The following is a 19,345-nucleotide window of genomic DNA, read 5'->3' on the forward strand; positions in this document are numbered from 1 at the left end:
GCTTGAGGTCGTGAGGTACTACGCTCTGGCCACCATGGTCCCTAACGTTGAGGTTGTTGACTTTCCGTTTTCCGAGACGTGATTTCAACGAGTACGCCAACGCAGATCCAGTGAGAGAGAGAGAGAGAGAGAGAGAGAGAGAGAGAGAGTGAGTGAGTGAGTGCAGGAACAATACAGATCGGAGATAGAGAATTCTGATTCCTAGCCCTGCCAGACTCGAGAATGACGACTTGCAGCACCGTCGCGAGAATTCCAATTCCTCACCGTGCCAGAGGTGTGAGGTTCAGAATCGAAGGGGGGGGAGAGAGAGAGAGCTGCATCGTGGAGGGAGAAAGGAGAGACAATGGCATGGCTATAGTTTATTAATTAGGCAGAGGGCATATTTGTGATTTTATTTTAAATTGAGTTATTGGGAATAAAAATCTTTTGCTGGGGTAAGTGGGATAATTTTGCCTAATTCTGGTGCTTTGGGGTCAAGGACCCTATTATAAAATATCACAAACAAAAAACTGTGAACTCAGAGCCCAGTGTCTCACACCCAGTCTACTTAAAATATTTTCAGGCTTTATGTCTCCCCTTGTATTCTGCAGTTTCATTAACACGAACGGTTAGGGTTGGACGTATACGGTTCGTCAATTGATTTAATCTAGTTTGATATCTTAACGGTCATCAATTTGGCTGAAAATTTACAAAAATGATCTATATATTAGGACCTAAAAACTGACAGGGCGAGATGCTAAAATACGATCAAAAAGTGGGTCCCATAATGGATCCCTTAAAATGGCCAAAAAAATAGATCCCTTAGTGGAAGGGCCCTCAAAGTGAGTTCTCTTAATGATATTGTACGTTATGTCTTCGAACACACACACACACACACACACACACACACACACATATATATATATATAGAGTTCGGTTCAGAAGAGCACGTCCGCACGTCGCTAAAGTGTGGACGTCGAAGCAGCTGAGGCGTTTCAAGCCGCAACTGCGGCGCGCGGCTTGCAGGAGGGAGGCCGGAGGCATCCTGGGCGGTTCTGGCCAGCGTTCGAGGTCAGAGGAGGTTGAGGTTGCAGGTTTTGGGCAGCAACCCGACCTGCAACTGCAGGTTTTCAGCAGCGAGCTACAACCTCATCGCCGACGACTCCACCGACTGCAGACCGGTCGGTCCGACCCCTGTCGTCCGTCCTCCAAGCCCTGCTGCTCCGTCGAACCCCGAGCCTAGCTGTAATGGCGACATCCGCACTTTGGCAACAGTGTGGATGTCCTCTTCAGAACATTTTCGTGTATACACACACACACACACACACACACACACACACACACACACACACCACACACACACACACACACACACACATATACATATATATATATATATATGTGTGTGTGTGTGTGTGTGTGTGTGACCAATTAGAAGCGGACATCTACAATCCATAAAAAGTGCAGACGTCGCTCCTCCGGCCTCGATCAAGTGTCAATGGCAGCGTTTCTGTTGCCGAACGAAGGCTCTGGATATCCCGGACAGCATAGCCATCAACGCAAAGGTGAAGGTAATCGGATTCTCAACCATGCGCGGTGAGCTCGCCTAAAACCATGGAAGCACCATCAAGGTGAACTTCGAACCCTTCATCGACTAGTCCAACAACAAGAAGAGGGTCGACATCGTGGCCTGGTTCTTTCAAGCATGAGCAGCGCTGCCCGTCGGCTCCTGATGTAGCCCGGAGGAGCGACGTCAGCACTTTTTCTGGGTTGCGGACGTTCGCTTCTGAACGGGGTCCTATATATATGTTCAAAGACATATTGTCTTTGAATATATAAATATATATATATGATATATGATAAAATATATGCAAGACGTATTGGGGTCACAAAATATTCATTTTGATAATAAAGCGCTCTTAGTTCAGTTCGGTAGAACGTGGGTCTCCAAAATCATTAAGAGAACTCACTTTGTCATTTGGATGTGAAAAGACATGAATACCCACATGCCATATAATAACTTTTTATATCTATACTATTATTAAGAGAAGAGGTTTTATTATCCAAAATAAAAAAATTTGACAGATTTAACCCTGTAAGATTTAAAAAATTTGAGAATAAAGTAAATCACAAAGGTAAATATGATAATTACAAAATAGATTTTATTAAAAAAATTAAAAATAAATGATCCCACAACCCCCACTTTTCTCTCCCACCGTTTTCTCTCTGCAGTAGCTGTTTTATTTCATCTATTTTTTTCATTTTCTTAAAAAAAAAAATTATACATGAAAGCTAGTAATCATTAAGAGAACCCACTTTGTCAGTCAAAATGGACATGAAAAGACATGAAGACCCTTGCACCATATATTATATTTTTAAATGGTGGTGTTATTGAAACACCCATTTTCTGATTTTTCTCTATGCATACACCTCTTATATATTTCTATTATTTTAATGATAATCCCTTGCAATTCTTGTTTCTTTTTCTTTTTTATGCCCCACTTATTTTATGAGCTTTGTCTTCAAAACTCTTTTTCCCTCTTTTCTTTTCCATCAAAAACTATGAAAAAAATGCAAATTGAGACTTGTAAAGCCAAATAGCGGAGAATAAACTCTTTACAAAGGCCAGTAGTCTTTGCAACCTTAAGCATGTCCAAAGAATGCTCCAGTTCACGAGCTTCAGTCTCCTTCATCACCTCATCAAACCTCAACAACGGCCCATACTTCTCTGCCTTCGCATCCTCGTCATTGCCACCGCCCTCTCCTCCACCACCACCACCACCACCACTGGAGGAGCAATCTCCACCGTCACAGCCTCCGCCAGCGCCGACGATTTTCGATTCCATGAAATTGCCATTTTGCAGCCTAATAGAGATCATGGAATCTAATCTCAGGCAATTGAGTTAGAAGCCACCACGACTATGAATTGGGGAATGGTGTGAAGTGATGAGCTTTAATGAGACTTGAACTTAACCAAGTAACTTAACACTAATGAGACTTGAACTGAACCAAGTCAAATTCAAACCCCAATTCTTATTCATAAAGCTCCAAGACCTCCCTTCGTAGAGGGGGGTTCCCAAGAGACAGTATGACTATATAAACAACTCAGCCTTGCAGATGCAACTTCTTCGATCTTCCTTAGCTTGAGGAAGCTTCATGTTCTTAGCCAATGTGCCTTCTGAAACCTCTCTCTCTTCTGGCCTATTCTTGCTGCCAGGGGACGGCCAACCTAGCTTTCTTTAGGGGTTGTCTAGGGTACCTTGATGTATCTCATACCCTTATTTATTTTATTTTTTTTTAATTTTTAATAAATTGATGTAGTGGAAACCTATTAAACTGGTTAACAGGTTATCCACTTAAATGTTGACATGTGTCATTTTAAAAAATAAAATTTACTATATTAACAATACATTCTATCTTGATATGTAATACTGTTTAAAAACATGTAACATATATTGTCAAAATAATAATTTACACCTAGTAGAACTAAAATTACGACTTATGACCACACTTATTGTGGTTATTGTATGTAATTGAGTGGTCAAAAATGTAAATATCATAGTTGGACAACTTTTATCAAATGGAGAACATTAATTATCAAATAGAGAACCTTTTTACAATACTGAGTACTTACATATCTTTTGGTCTAATTTTTTTTTTGGCGAAGTGAGGATCAATTAAGCTACCTCAAGCTAGCCCAATGGGCTGTGAAAGGAATACACCGAACCAGTCTGATGGACATGCCCATACAGACAAATACTTAAAACAAAAATTAATTTCCTCCTGGACTTCAAGAAATCTAGTATCAGAAAATTAATCCTTAAATTAATAAAAACTAAAACATAGGCCAGATAAAAGACCCAGCCCACTACCAAAACCCTAGTTGTTATCCAGATTGCACCGCGCAGAGGAGCCGCCTGAAACAAAACACCAAAAAGTTCCGTCGTGATAAACCGATGCCAAACAAATTCCAAAACACATATCAAGAGAGAAACAACAACCAATGGGATGAGATCCCTCACACAAGCATCATTCTCTCAACCAACAAGACCAAGAAAAAACCATGGCAGCCAACAAGGATCCGAGATCTAGGGCATAGAACCAGAACAAGAAACAAACCAGTAAAAATGGAGAATGGGGGGTGAAAAACCCATGCGTGAGCACCCATACTCGCCTAGATAAGTGACAAGCACTTTGTAATGGCAGCCATAAGGACCCTCTTAGAGGTCCTTGGTAAAGAGAGGAGATGTGTAGTGTGGTTGATTGAATTTTGACCGGGAAACGTATGGGATTGTTTGACAGTGAGAAGAACATAGCAGAAAAACCAAGGAACAAAGTCCTCCTATGCTGGACATCGCCAGAGGAACACCACAGAGAGTGACAAAATCACCACAAGGGTGAGAAAGGAGCTGAAAAACCTTGATGAAGGAGATGAGCAGTGGGAAGAAGAGAGATTGGGTAAAAGTCAGATCTGGATCTGGAATGGCCTCCCCCAGCTCTTCCACCGTCAATCTAGATCCGGAAGGATCAAGATCTAGGTGAGAGAGGAGGGGGAGGGGAGGTGGGGTGGGGTGAGTTGGGTTTCAGATCTGGTTTCTCTCTCTAGGTTTTAGAGAGAGATGCTCTCAAGACTCTTATCTTTTGGTCTAATATTAATTTTACTATGTTCACAACATAAATGTTGTCAGAATTGTAAAATGATTGATAATCTTTTAAATGATGCAGTTTTGAAGTAATTACTACAAATAGAACAAAAGTGAGTTGTTGGGGGTCGTAGTAAAATGTGTAGTAATTGTAGTAATCATTTCATTAATGATAAAAACATAAAGATTTACCATTGTGACAACAAATTTATTATCACACTTGTTAAATTGTCCATAAACTAGTACATTAGTTTAGGTGGAGTAATTACTACAAATAGAACAAAAATTACAGTTTTTACATCAATTGACGTACGTGGATTATGGTAAATGCATGGTCATTGAAGTAATAATTTCATTTAATGATAAAAACATAAAGATTTACAACTCTGACAATAAATTTGTTGTCAAACTTGTTAAATTGTCCATAAACTAGTACATAGGTTGTAGGTGGAGTAATTACTATAATTAGAACAAAAAATATCATTTTTATATCAATTGTTTTGTAGCTCATGTTGGTCAACACATGGAAATTTTCAAATTGGCTAATAAAGCTATTTCGGGTAAGCCAACACATGAAAAAGTTCAAGTTGGCCAATAAGTGAGAAAATCCAAGTTGGCCAACAAAAGAGAGTAAGCCATCAAGGGAGTCAATTTTCAAGTTGGCTAAACTGAGGGAGAGTAAGCCAACAAATGAAAAAGCTCAAGTTAGCCAATAAGTGAGAAAATCCAAGTTGACCAACAAAAGAGAGTAAGCCATCAAGGGAGTCAATTTTCAAGTTGGCCAAACTGAGGGAGAGTAAGCCAACAAATGAAAAAAAATATCACAAGAAAGCCAATTTGTTGCTCTTGTTGGCCAACACATGAAATACCTTAAGTTGGCCATTAAATGAGTGGCTAGTTGGAGCCAACACATGAAAAATCTCAAGGAAGCCAACAAAGCTATTTAGGATAAACCAACTCATGAAAAGTTTCAAGTAGGCCAAAAATTTCCAAGTTGGCCAAAGTAAGGAGGAGTAAGCCAACAAGGGAGTTCAAATTTTTAAGTTGGCCAAATGCATGAGGAATTTCAAGTCAGCCAACTTAAAAGAAAGGGAGCCAACTCAAAATGAAAGTTGGCAACATTTGCATGGCCACTCGGACATAGCTAATGTGCATATAGTTATTGAGTGATTTCTAATTACAATGAGCCGCTCCACAAGTAATGTTACACCCCACATCTGATATACCTTTTTACTGAGTTACGTGAAATTCGTTATGGTTACCGTTCGCGGTTATAATTTTAACGTTTAGGGGGTGGTTAAAAATTGACTTTTTATGAGTTATTAATTTGAGAAAATTTCCTTCATGAAAGTTGTAGAGGGCGTTAAACCGAGCGTTTGCATATGTGGTACGTAAAAATCGGAGTTCGTATGCAAAAGTTATGAGTGAAATACAAAAGTTACTGTTCATGGTAAAATTTGAATAAATATGGAAAGTTACCTGGGTAGGTTTCCAAAACCGGAAACCCACCCCTCTTTCTCTCTCCTCTCCCCCGACTCTTCCCCCTTTCCCTTCGGGTTTTCTTCCTCCCTCCAATTCTTCACTTTCCGGCCACCATCCGGCGTGCAACCGGTCACCACAGGGGCGCCTCAACCCACTCTTGACACCAATGACCTAGGATTTTGGAGTTTTGGCCATGAAATTCCGGATCGAAGCAAAGATTGCTCTGGCTGCAGTTTTGGGATTTCGCCGATTTCCGGCCATTCCGACCACCTCCGGCCACCAGGTTAGCATCGAAGGTTTGGTTTTTGATGGAGATCATTTCCCCTAAGGTAGTTCGTTCCAATTTGCATTGTAGTGATCGAATTGACAATTTTTCATTTCTAGGGTTCTTGAGGTTTTGGGGCATTTCTTCACCGGTTTGATTCGGCCACTTCGAGGTAAAATTGGATAATGTTGTAGTTGGGAAAATTGTTGGGCCTGTTGTGTAGATGCTAGTGCCGGACTTTGGTGGTCATCGGAGGTAGTGGTCGCCGGCGCGTGGACCCCACACTCCGCCACTGTAGGTGGTGCGTGGTGGCGCGTAGAGCTGCGTTTTAATTGTAGTTTTAATCCCATATACCCTATAACGATTGTAGAATGTAATGCATGAAGTTTGGTGGAAATCGGAGGAATTACGAATTGAGTTTAATTGATTAATTATTGACTTTCGCGAATTCGATCGCCGATTTCCTTTCGGATTCACTTTAGATATTACATTGATGAAAGATTAATGTTGGAGTTAAGGATGGATGTTGTAGAGAGTTGATGAGTCGGATTTTAGGAAGGGGAATGTTTTGAATTTCCAATTATAAGTATCGTAAAGTTAAAATTCCGTCATATGAATTATATATATTTATGAATGTTATTCGTATAGGACGAGAGGAGTCTCCATACGAGGAAAATACCGAGCGACGTCAGGATTGAGCATATATCGTGAGTGGACTTTTATTTTTCAAAGAAAATCAGCATGCATTTATTTAATTGGTTCCGAGCTTATAATTTGTTTATAGTATAAATTTCCCGAGTATATGGTTAATTTCAGGAAGGGTTTTGGTTATTTGGTTATTTGATTATTTGAAGATTTTATGGCGTGCGGGATCACGTCATTGGTTATGCCTATTTTTCCTTTATTTATTTATTTCCGGTATGATTTCCGGATTTATACTATTTATATTATACTTATATTCGGCGATTTGAGATTTCTATGAGATTCGATGAAATTAATCTTTATACTTATTTATATCCTATTTATTTTGATGATGAGATTATCTTGGCGTGTGGGACACGTCATGGGAAATTCTTTTACGGGATATGGGGAAGCTTTATGTATTTGTGGTTTTACTTGGTTTTCGGGTTTCTTATGCCATACTTAGGGTGACTACTATCATTGCTAGCATTAATCTTCCGCCTTTGTGGCGAGGTGATGGGATCACCGAAGCCCTCCGCCTTTGTGGCGCTGGTTACTGTCTTTTTGACAGTAATTCTAAAGCCCAGTATCCTATCGCTACACATAGTGGCGTAAGGGTATATTACGGGAGTAATGGGAGTACTTTAGCCTGGGAGGCTATCACCCGAGCCTGGGTGGCTCACTCGTATTTCTATCGTCTTCCCCTACTCTTTATACTATTTTCGACTAGCAGGGCTAGTCCGATTTATTTTAGCCAGCGGGGCTGGTTCTATTTCTTTGAGTATCGGAGTTTCCACCTTTTCTGTTATTCATATGTGACTAGCGGGGCTAGTCGGCCTTCAAGAGCGAAACTCCTCTTATTTTATTTTTGTTAATCATTGCATGCATCGGGAGTTTTGATTGATATAAATGTGGAAAAGTATAAAATCCTTTTTCCTTTCAATTATTTATTTTTGTCCACTCACGCTAACGTTTTTATATACTTTTCCCTGGGCCCTTCGGTTTCAAATGCCCAAATTGCAGTATTGCTGCTCGGTGTACGAGTGTGAGCCATAGTGACCGTACCTGCTTCCGCCATCACATTCTGTAGGTTACCTGTTTAACCTACTGCACTCCTTGTCTATTTATATTCCTAGAATGCTCTGATTACTAAGGGATATGTGACCCAAACTTGTATGAATTATATTTGAGGTCTACGACCTAACTTTGGTGATTGTAGTAACTTTTAACTTTTGGAGATTGTGTATGATGTTATTAGCTTTGAGATGGGATTGGTTGAATTTGGGAGCAGGGTGGCTCCAGGAGTTATGGTTGGATTATTAGAAGTGAATTTTGGTTTTCCGCAGGATTTTGGGTTATCCATTTTTAAGGGAGGTTATGCCAAAATTTTTGTTAAATCTCCTTTAAAGGTGGGTCCCGCAGGGCCACTTCGGATTCCAGGGTGGAATTCGGGGTGGGTCTTGTCAAGTAATTTGGGCCGGTAGCTAGAAATGGTGGCCGGTGAATGAGTGGACATGTCAGTTGGTCCAAGATGAGTCAGACGAAGCTAGGCCTTTGGTTATCGGCCGGCCCGTAGTCATTGGTTTATTGTCTAAAAGCCCATTGGCCAATACTCTAATTGGTTTCCAACCCGAACTCAATTTAGAAAGATAATGGCCGATTGTCAGAGAGGCAGACGAAGCTAGGCCTTTGGTTATCGGCCGGCCCGTAGTCATTGGTTTATTGTCTAAAAGCCCATTGGCCAATACTCTAATTGGTTTCCAACCCGAACTCAACTTAGAAAGATAATGGCCGATTGTCAGAGAGGCCGATAAGCGATAAAGATGAAATTTGATCAAGTAGTATTTCAGTCGACTTGAAGTTCATGTCAGCCGATAAGGAGAGTTCAATCCAAGATAGCCTACTTCAAGATTAATTACAGCCGTTGATGACGACCATCAGAGCCAATCTAGATAGAGTCCAGCGTCAAGTTAGCCGACGATAAGTATTGAAGCCGAATCAAGATAGAATCACTGAGCCAAGAGGAAGCTGAATTCCACTCAACTTCAAAGAGTCAAGAGATCACATCAAGTTGCAAAGCAGCCGATATAAATAGAAGCATCGACAGAAGACAACACACAACTCCAGAAACTCAAGCCATCAAGCTTTTCTTATTTCGTCTTACCTTTTGCTTAGGTAGAATTTCCGTCTGTTTCCTTAGTTTATTTGCTCTGCTAGTTACAATCTCAGTTACTTTACCTTTCTTGTAGCCTAGTATCGATTTTGAATTGTTCTCTTTGTTTTCTTTCAAACAATAGTTAATAATTTGCAGCCATTCCAGTTTTTAGTTTCGTTGTTATTATCTTTTATTTGCTTCTTATTGTCTTTATGCTTTACTTGTTTGATCGTGTTATTTACTGTTCGTAGTCGCATAGTAGCTATTAATCTTATATTTACTCATACCCTCATGATCGTACCTAACTCACCCGACCTTCAGCCACCAAGTCCTTAATCTAGAGGCATCGAATCGCAGCCGAGAATAAGTTCCTTCCTCGGCTAACAATTGCTTGATAAGTCAGATCTATATCCACTACACCTACAGTTGCACACTTGGCCTTCTGGCCGTGTGCTGGCACGCTCCGCATCTATTCATCGAGAAGGACATTTGTTCCTTGATACCTCGGCTGTATAGGCCGAGGTGATTTTCAGAGGCAACAAGTTTGTGGTAAATTACGTCGACTGAAAGTAATTATAACTTCAACAATGGAAATTACACTATATATTACTTTAATTTCTCAAAGGAAAACTTCATTACACCAATGAGGACATACGTGGTTTTAGTCAAAATATAATGGTTTACCTATATGATAACACATTGTGGTAACATTTGTAATTTAGTTCAAAAAGCAATAATAACAAGTTGTACGTGAAGTAGTTACTACATCTATGACAAAGATTATCTATTTTTACATTAATGGTTGTGGTTGTCGTAAAATGCATGTAAAAAGAATTATATTTGGTTAAGGAAAGCACTTTTTTTTTTATTCAAGTTAAGGAAACTACTTGTGATATAATTAATTAGTAATAAAGACTATTTAACTAATACTAATTTCGTGAGCCTAAGTTAGAAGGTTTTTGTTTTTAATATGGAAAAAATGTAATTGTCTATCGTGTAATTGTCAACTGATAATCAAGTATTAATCAAACATTAATTGGCTAATAATAAAATTAATTAGTAATAAAGGCTATTTAACTAATTACCTTAGTTAGAAGGTTTTTTTTAATTTTTTTTTCTTATAAAGGAAAAAATGTAATTGTCAATTGATAATTAATTAGCTAAGGGCTAAACAGGTTACCAAATTTTAAATATTTTGGACCATTGAATATATTATTAATCCAATGGTCCAAAATAATTAACAAAATGAGTGTATGGCAAACACCCAGGTACCTAAGAAAATTCTGATTTCTTATGAATTGAACCAAGTGGGAACCCGACTCTCTCTCTAAACCTAGGGTTTTTCTTCAACGACAACCATCTCGTCCGATGGCGCACCTGCATCGGCGTGGGGTGCGTGCAGCTGAATGGGCTCCTCTGATTGTGGGATGCAATGGGCAATAATGACGGTGATTACAGGGTGCGGCAGACGGTCCATGGTGGGTATAGCATCGGGGTATGGCTGTGGGGAAGAGAGATTGAGATCCACTTTCCTCTGGCATCTTCGACGAGTGGATCGGTCAGAATTGGTGCATTTCGGCTCACCCTTTGTCCCAATTTTTGCACTGATCCAGTTGCGGTTGCTGAGTTCTATCTGATCGGAGTGGTGATTGATGATGGTTGAGTCTGGTTGGATTGGCAGGAGTGGGGTGGTGGTGCAGCGACGAAAGGGCCTTGTTCTTGGTTTCTTTTGTTAGGTGGATGGTGGAGCACGCGATCCAGGTTTACTTGGATGGCAACAGAGAGGCTGATAGGTGGAGATCATGGTGGGTGGGGTGTTGCTGGTGTGGCGACAGAGATTGTCAGTCAAGAGCGGCGGTGGGCTAGTGGTGGTGCGATTGGAACGGGTTTGCCATGGCAGTTTTGTTGCTACTAGTGCTTTAGGGCTTCGTTTTTTTTTTTTGTTGGTAATAAGACACTACAGGATGTGGCAGAGACAATCTCCTCTTCGTACTTCTAGTGGGTCGTTCCTATCTGGTTTTGGGTCAGCGAAAATGTCTAGCTGTGCATAGACGAGCATTAGTGGGTCGTTCCTATCTGGCTTTAGGTTGGAGGCGATTGTACACCCCCGTACTTTTTATTGTTTATTTTAATTTGTCATATAAAGTATGAAATTACGTATTCGTAAGGTACACAAGTATTCGTGCTTAGGTTAAGACTTTGAGGCCATTTAAAGGATTAAGAAATTAGAAAAAAAATCCAATTTGGGTCTAGAAAAGTATTTTTAAAGTATCGAGGCTTAGGACAAGCCCGGAAAATTTTCCCGAAAGGATTCGGTGAAGTATCGGAGAAATAAAGATGTTTGAAGAGGTAATTTTCGGAGTGGGCTTAAGGAAAATTAAGAGGAAAATGAAATAGGAGCAGCCCAAGCCCATTGGCCCAAAAGGAGGGGCAGATTGACTTTTCACAATTAAATTTGGGAGATGTATTTAAGGAACACATTCTCCAAACCCTAGCCTCAACCCACCTCATTTTTCATTTCAGCTCTCTCTCTCTACCCGAGAGCTTCTCTCTCCTCATTCTCGCCGGAAATCGCCGCCGCCGCCGTCGCCGGAACCTGGATTTCAACCAAAATTTCCAGATTTTCTCCTCTTCCTCCCCTCTTTGCATTTCTCCAACTAAAATCAAGAAATTTGGCCATTTAATCCTCCAAAAACCTTAGAACCCGAAGCTAAATTGGGGTTTTTTGTGATTTCTTCTTTCCAAGCTTAAATCAAGGTAATATCCCTCCTAATCTAGCCTCTATTTATCTGATCTACACCTATTTCTTCCTAAATCCAAGTTTTTGATTTGGATTTGTGATTTTGTTTGCATGAATCCGATTTCTCCTTAAACCATGAAGCTAGGCTATGGGTTTGGCAAGGATTTGTGGTAAGGATCTATCCATGCAACCTTGTTTTCGAGTTTTTTTGGTTGAGATGTTGATGTTGGACGGATTTGTAGGTGAAGAAGGCCAAGGAGAAGGAATAGGCCGTGATTTTTGAAGAAGAAAGGGTAAAGAATGGGTTTTGGACAAACCCTAGAATTTTTGGAATTTATTTGGTTGATTTTGATTATGTTGAGCTATTGTTGTTGTTGTTGTTGGAAAAATTGTGAAAAATAGAGATTTGAGGATGGTTTAATTAGTAGGATTTTATTAGCCTAATTTTTTAAAGTGTTGGAATTTTGTTGTGGAAGATTTGGTGATTGTTGTTGTGTAGTTTTGGCCAAAAGAAAAAGAAAAGGAAGAAGAAAAGAAATGGATTTATTTTTAGAAGAAAAGGGAAGTAAAGAAAATGGTAAAAGTTGGATTAAATGAGTTTTTACTGTGGTAAAGTGGTAAAAAGTAAAGAAGGTGAAAGTAAAGGTAAATTCGGTAAAAAAAGGAGGTAAAAGGTAAAAGTGAAAGTGTGGAGGTAAAAGTCATGGTAAAAGTGAAAAAGTGAAAAATGAGAAAGTGAATGGGTAAAAGTAAAAGTAAAACTTTATTTATAATTATTTACTTATTTATTTTTAATAAATAATAAATAATGGTAAATAAATGAATACTTTGGCAAAAGTCAGAAGTCAAAAGTCAACTCCGAGAGTTGACCAGGGTTGACTGATCTCGAAAAACATGAGGATCGACTCGACTTTGGTCTCTTGGATTGGCGAAAGTTTAGCGGAGCGATAAGGACGTTTTCCTTTTTAAGAAAGAAGTAGTTTCCCAAATTGGTAAAGGTTGAAAGAAATAATTAATGGCCTCATTGAAATAAAAATGATTTAGTGTGCGTGGTTACTTAAAGTTGATAATAATGTTTACCTGGATAATTACTTACAAACTAAGTAATGGTTCAGGAAACATGATCGTTAGGGAAGCTTAAGCAAAAAGCATCAGAGTGTGGAGTACGCCAGCATTTTCCAGGTAGGGTGAGCTGTCCTTTCCTTTTTAGAGGCTTTTCGATATATGTGGAATGCTCTAGTATAATATTATGTTACCTGCAAGTATGTTTTTGGCTATTCATTAGTCGATGCCTCATGATACCTATGTTTTCATAACTGATGGTTGTTGATTGCGAAAACCGAGGCTAAACTTGCATGTTGAGATACTGTACCCTTTGTATGTTTGTGCTTGTGACCTGAAAGTGAATGGGACCTAGACGCGTAGATTCCTAGGGATCCCACGGTGTCGATAACAGTGAACCTCCGGAAGGGGCTGTGCTCCTATGTTTGTCGAGGAAAGGTGAGTACAGACAGTGAACCAGTCATAGGAGACTCAGAGCCAGGAAATGGACACTTTCGCTACTTGTAGCCATAAATACTATAGAGTTGTTGGCCGGTTCTCGAATGATGACGAACCAGGTTGGTCACCGATTTATTTTAGTTTAGCCGGCAGGTAAGTATCTCGGAGCTCCAAGATGTGTGAAGCATGCTGCATATGATTTCCTGAAACGAAACAACTATGATTGTTTTTGTTTGCATTTGTTTTACTTGATTTTACAAATGCGAGCAACCTATATTCTAGTAGTTATGTTTTACTTATAGTTTTCAAACCTAACTAAGGTTGGGTCGGCCCCTATTGGGCTAGCGAGGACGAAATGCTCACCCCTATATTTCAGGTTACAACGAGGTCATTCCGGACGATTTGGATTAGAAATGGGTCGTTGACTGAGTTCGTGCGTTGCTATTCCTGTTGCTTCAAGTTCTTCCTTTTGGTATTCCATCGATTTACTCGCTTTTCTTTCAATGTTGAACTCTGTGAGGTCCGCCTACCTGGGAGCGCGCCTCACCCCTTTGTTTTATTGTTATTGTTGAACTCCTTTCATTTCAGTGTAAGCCCTAAGGTGCCGCAGTGCACTTGCCCACTTTATTTTTTTTTTAGCATTTCCAGACTTGTTAATTTGAGTATTGGGTTGTTGATTTAAAGTCCTTTTCAAGAAAGTTTTTCTTGGTCTCCTATTTTCTAAAAATTGTATTTTCAAAAAGGCCTTGTAGTATTAAGTTGGTAGGTGTACGGTACGTCTACGATGTATCGAGCTCCTATTGGCTTAATATTAAGGCACTGTGGTATACCCATTCGGGTTGCCACAGCGATGGCGATTTGGAGCAGTTGTGGGTTAACAGTGTTGACAATAGGGTGGTGACGGTGTTGGGTTTATTTTAGTCCCAGGTCTAAATGTCTGGCAATCTTTTTGGTCTGGTTTAGGTCACAACGAGTGTAGCCTTGGTCAATCAAAAGCTGGTCAGGTGAACTCTGGATGGCGAGTTAGTGTTGACACCAGTGAGTTGTCTAGTTTCAAGTTGATTCACTGCTCCTGCATTAGTTGTCATTGCCATATTGTTGTAGTTGATAGCTAAATTTATAAGCTATTGATTTTCCTTATTCTCCTGCAAATATGTCAATTGTAATATAGAGAAATAAGGGTCTCCCGCAGAGGATTAAGTTAAACTAAAAGCTTCAACAAAAGTCACAAAACGTGACTGCAGTTCCTACTGAACAGCAGTCGAAAAACAAACTAAAATCCTAACCAAAACAACCCAGAAAAATTTGCAAATTTACAGAGACGTACTAGACACACAAGGCGTCCAACACACGAAATTTGGGAATTTTTGGAGTTTGTTTACTATGAGAATAAAATACGTTAAAACAGAGAACAGAAAGAAAAACGAAACTGAACAGATTTAAGATTGGTTGATATCAAGATGATGAAACTAGCTAGGAAGGAAGTATCCACCTCCAACAATCACACACAACACACTTTGTCCAATTTACTTCCAATTAACTTAGTTGAAGACGCTCAGATTGGCTCGGTACGCTTGAACACAACCTATTACCCTTTCTTACTTTGTACGCTAGGCAGGAAGTGCTCTACACCTAGACTGTTCCCAAGCAATGCAACCTAAAGGTACGTTTATTAGATTAAACATGCAGAGATCGTTAAGTTTGAAAAGAGTTTGAGCAATCACTAGGCATCGCAAATAACTTAGAGCCTTGCTAAACCTAGGGTTTTGCTTACTTGCTAGTGAAAACTACCAATTACTTCTCTAGACAATTTGAGGAATCCACTATTGATCCAGGCATCAAACAATCAAAGTATTAGAACCCTAGCATGCATACTAAGTAGGCCTCCAAAGCATACAAACATAGAATTCATCAATGAGAAATCGGTAAACAAAACCTCAACTTTATTAATTGGAAAACAAATTGAATGTCAAAGCATGTTATGGATCATGTTTAGGGGCTTCAACTGCCCCCTAACTACTGGAAATTTAGTTACACATAATGGGAATCAAAAACACAAAGGAGTTCATGGAGAAAGAAGAAGACAACAAGAATCAGAAAATTGGAAACTACGGATCAGCGATCGATCTCGGAAATTCCAACGATCGATCATTTCTGGTATGGTTTTGCAGTCTTGCTTCTTCTTGAGCTCTGGTGCATCTAGGCTTCTTCGTATGTGAAATCCCCCTTTCTTGAACATCCAAGGAGAGATTTTATTCAGTTTGTAACCCTTTCCTTCTTTCCTTTTGGGACTCTAACTCCTTGATTAATGTTCTGATTGATTTAGGATACATTGACATCCTTCTATCCAATAGGAGCATCCAAGAGAATTAATTGCTGAATATCTTTTTCTCCATATTGCCTTAAGCTTCCTTGATTCATCAAGAGTCCACAATTCTCCATCAATTGCACATATCTCCTTCCTTTTGCTCTTATTTCTTTCCTTACTTCGGAAAACCTAATAAACATAAAAACAACTAAATTAACCAGAAAATAAGATAAACTAACAAAGTAAATATGGGAATTAACAACATTATTATCGCATAATTACGCTCCTATCAGTAGTGCAAGTTTGGAGTCTGGGTTTTTTTGGCCCCTTGAGTCAGTCATTATAGAGTTCCAGTGTGAAGTCTAGTGGTCGTTTCTGTGTAAGAGATGTTGCCTAAAACTCATTGTAAGCAGTTCATTATTAATGAAGTTCTTCTTGATCAAAAAAAAAATCCGGTTTCTTTATAGTAGGAAGTGAAAACTGGAAAGATTAATTTGAGGTGTAACAACTTAAATTGGTCGTCAAATTGGGTTAGTGAAGGGGATTGATGAGATATCAAACACAAATGATGGAAGTCTAAACAGGTTTCAAGAAGACAATGATCATATATTCTGATTAGAAATAGCTAAATCAGAATCTACGTCCTTAAAACGAACAACAGTCTAATTCCGTCATTTGTTGTCCCTTTTCCATTGTACAATTCCATTGCACATCCAATTCCGTCCGATGTAGGAAAGCCATCCACATATACAATTTTCTTCGAAAATCCTTTCCCAACTCATAACAGTGATCGAATAACATTTCCCCCTTTTTTTTTCTTTTTTGATTCAAATGCGTAACCTATAATTTTCATTTCCCAATGAGACATACGCTCCCTTTCACCTGGTCAGCTACTGACTAGGGATGATTTGCTCACTTACCGTCCGATTGAAATCAGACGGTTGACAGGTATCTGGATTTGGAGAGATGAGATTTGTCAACCATTCGATTTCAATCGAACGGTAAGTGAGCAAATCATCCCTGGTCAGTAGCTGACCAGGTGAACGGGACTGATGAAACATATGGGAATCAATAATGTATGTACCTCAACAGCTTCTCGTGATTGCTCAGATGAATTCTTTAATCTGCATGCAGGCCCTAAAATTATTCGATCCACTAACAGACACCCCTAATTTCTGGACTCCTTTCCCTGATATTTGTATGTGAATCCTGTAATCAAGTAAAGGGACACTTTGAATCTCCAAGAGAACTTCTCGACAACATTGAAAGGTTACATATATCTTCATGACCTTCATGAGTTAATCTACTCCAAGTTAAATTCAAACCCACACACACCAACAAGCTAGGACACACAAAAAAATTCCATTACAAGCTAGGGTTTGTCGAGTCGACACTCGACATGCTGTTAAATCCAAGCCAACCTTCTTTTTTTTATATGTAATTCTAGTTATTTTATCAGGGACAAAACTGCGTCCCAGCTGGGAATTAAAAGAAATATAATCCTCGGTATCCTCCATATGCTGTGATTCTGTGTGAAATATACATATCTGATCTCGTACAAATTCGAACGTTTCTAGTTGGCTTTTCTTTTATCTAGCAAGACAAACTTAATGTACTTCGAACATTTCTCAGAAAATGTACTCCTGAGGTTAAGAATATGGAAAAAATCAAACACTTTCAAACAAAATTGAAAGCTTAAAAAAATCAACCAGTTCTTTCACATGCTCTCAAATTGGGTTGCGCAAACATGTCTGCAACACCCCACCAAAACTTGTCACTCTATGACTCTATCCAATACTTTCTTCTTTTAAACAAAGAAAAAAAGTAGAAGAAAAAATCCATATTATATATAGGGATACCAGTCATACCACAGATAAGGGTAAAGGATCTCCATACATTTTGAATTTGGTAGTGAAATCAAGATGAGCATGAGTTCTTCCTCACTAGCTCCACCTGATCCCAAAAGGTACAGCTTAATTTTGACAATCCCAATTAGCCTTTTGATTTTGGTCATCATTAAGTGTTTGAAACATTGCAGGTTAGAAGGCAAAGTGGCAATCATCACTGGGGGTGCCAGCGGAATCGGAGAGAGCACCGCAAGACTGTTTGTTTATCACGGTGCTAAAGTCATCATTGCCGATGTCCAAGACGAGCTTGCTCTATCCCTCTGCAAAGAACTCGACCCGGATCAAGAATCCATTTCGTATGTCCACTGTGATGTCACAATCGATTCCGATGTGAAAAATGTGGTAGATGTGGCGATCTCCAAGTACGGAAAACTTGATATCATGTACAACAATGCTGGCATACCTGGTAACGTGGACCCAACGATTTTAGGTGCGGATCACCAGAACTTCAAGCAAGTGTTTGATGTGAATGTGTACGGGGCTTTCTTGGGCGCCAAGCATGCTGCTAGGGTTATGATCCCTGCAAAAAACGGCAGCATTGTCTTCACTTCCAGTGTGACATCGGCTAGTTGTGGCGAGTCTTCACATGCATATACGTCGTCCAAGCACGCGGTGGTGGGGCTTATGAAGAGTTTGTGTGTGGAGTTGGGGCAGTATGGTATTAGAGTTAACTGCATCTCTCCATGCGCTATGGCTACTCCATTGTTAACAAATGCTATGGGAATGGAGAAGAATGTGGTGGAGGGATTGATTTGTGCTTCGGCTGTTTTGAAAGGAGTTGTGCCCAGATCAGAGGATGTAGCCGAGGCTGCGGTATTCTTGGCAAGCGAGGAGTCGAAGTTTGTGAGCGGACTAAACCTTCTTGTCGATGGGGGTTATAGCACTACCAATCAATCGTTTAGTACGGTTCTGAGGAATCTCATGTCCTCAAACCATGTTTTGTAAGCAGCATCTGATTCTTAATTTGCTAGCTTCATTAGTCTACTATGTGGATCTTTGTGCTTCAACTGCTAATTTGCAAATTTAGCTATTTGAATTCCTCAATCTTTTTGGTCTCTCTCATGGTTTAATCCACATTCAGACATATATCCCAGTGAATTTGAGTTCGGTTACGTAAATAATAGCTTGCAGTCATGTGGTTTTGATTAGATTAATAGATAATTTCAAAGAAGGATGCATACATAAAAAATAAAAAGTATACATATAGGGTGGTTTTATTGACACACCATTTTTCTCTATTCGCACACCCCTTTTACTTTTTTATTACTTTAATTCAATTTTTTTTTTTTTACAAATTACCGTAAGTACCCACTCTTGCAATTTTTTTTTTTCTATTAGGCAAGTCAAATCATCCCTCGCCTCATTTGCCCGCCTCGTTCTGTGAGCTCTGTCTTCAAAACTCTTTTTCCCTCTTTTCTAAGTTAAAACCCAAAACGAACAGACCCATAAAACTACCAAGCCAAAGAAAATCAAAACCATAATACTAAAATTGTATTTAACAAATACACCAAATAATTTTAGTTAGAACCTTACCAAGATGATGGATTCAAAGGGATTGAATGATCACTAAACTCGTATTTTTCTTTCATGTCTCTATTGCAAATCAGATGTAAAATTTTCTCCAAAAATGACTCTAAAGTTGCTTGTTCTGTCATGATTGAACTTCAAAGCATCACATTAGAGAG

General features: G+C 39.3%; 1 protein-coding gene and 1 long non-coding RNA gene across 7 annotated transcripts; one reads left to right on the forward strand and one right to left on the reverse strand.

The window, feature by feature from the left end:
- Positions 1–3,535: 3,535 nt before the first annotated feature.
- On the reverse strand, positions 3,536–4,616 carry LOC121052043. The gene is made up of 2 exons (XR_005807841.1): positions 4,099–4,616; positions 3,536–3,896 (listed from the first exon to the last, which is right to left on the reverse strand). It is a non-coding gene; the product is annotated as an uncharacterized LOC121052043 (long non-coding RNA).
- A 7,106-nt stretch (positions 4,617–11,722) lies between these two features.
- On the forward strand, positions 11,723–18,704 carry LOC112195445 (secoisolariciresinol dehydrogenase-like). 6 transcript variants are annotated; one of them, XR_005808122.1, is made up of 5 exons: positions 11,723–11,962; positions 12,087–12,115; positions 12,188–12,238; positions 13,061–13,127; positions 13,822–14,038. XR_005808122.1 is itself a non-coding variant. In XM_024330623.2 (2 exons), the coding sequence occupies exons 1-2, from the start codon at positions 17,676–17,678 to the stop codon at positions 18,603–18,605; spliced, it is 858 nt and encodes a 285-aa protein (XP_024186391.1). In that variant the 5' UTR covers positions 15,429–17,675; the 3' UTR covers positions 18,606–18,704. The 6 variants fall into 6 exon arrangements, 1 of the variants encoding a protein (XP_024186391.1); XR_002934520.2 differs by having other exon boundaries at positions 12,091–12,115; XR_005808120.1 differs by lacking the exon at positions 13,822–14,038 and adding an exon at positions 17,792–17,922 and having other exon boundaries at positions 11,723–12,115.
- The last annotated feature ends 641 nt before the right edge of the window (positions 18,705–19,345 follow it).

Source organism: Rosa chinensis, chromosome 3, assembly GCF_002994745.2.
Source record: "Rosa chinensis cultivar Old Blush chromosome 3, RchiOBHm-V2, whole genome shotgun sequence".
NCBI classification, from domain to species: domain Eukaryota; kingdom Viridiplantae; phylum Streptophyta; class Magnoliopsida; order Rosales; family Rosaceae; genus Rosa; species Rosa chinensis.

Excerpts from the sequence above, each read along its gene's own strand:
- LOC112195445 (XM_024330623.2), top strand. The coding sequence starts at position 17,676 with ATGAGCATGAGTTCTTCCTCACTAGCTCCACCTGATCCCAAAAG. Across the intron at positions 17,720-17,791 it reads GCTCCACCTGATCCCAAAAG|GTTAGAAGGCAAAGTGGCAA; the intron begins GTACAGCTTAAT and ends GAAACATTGCAG.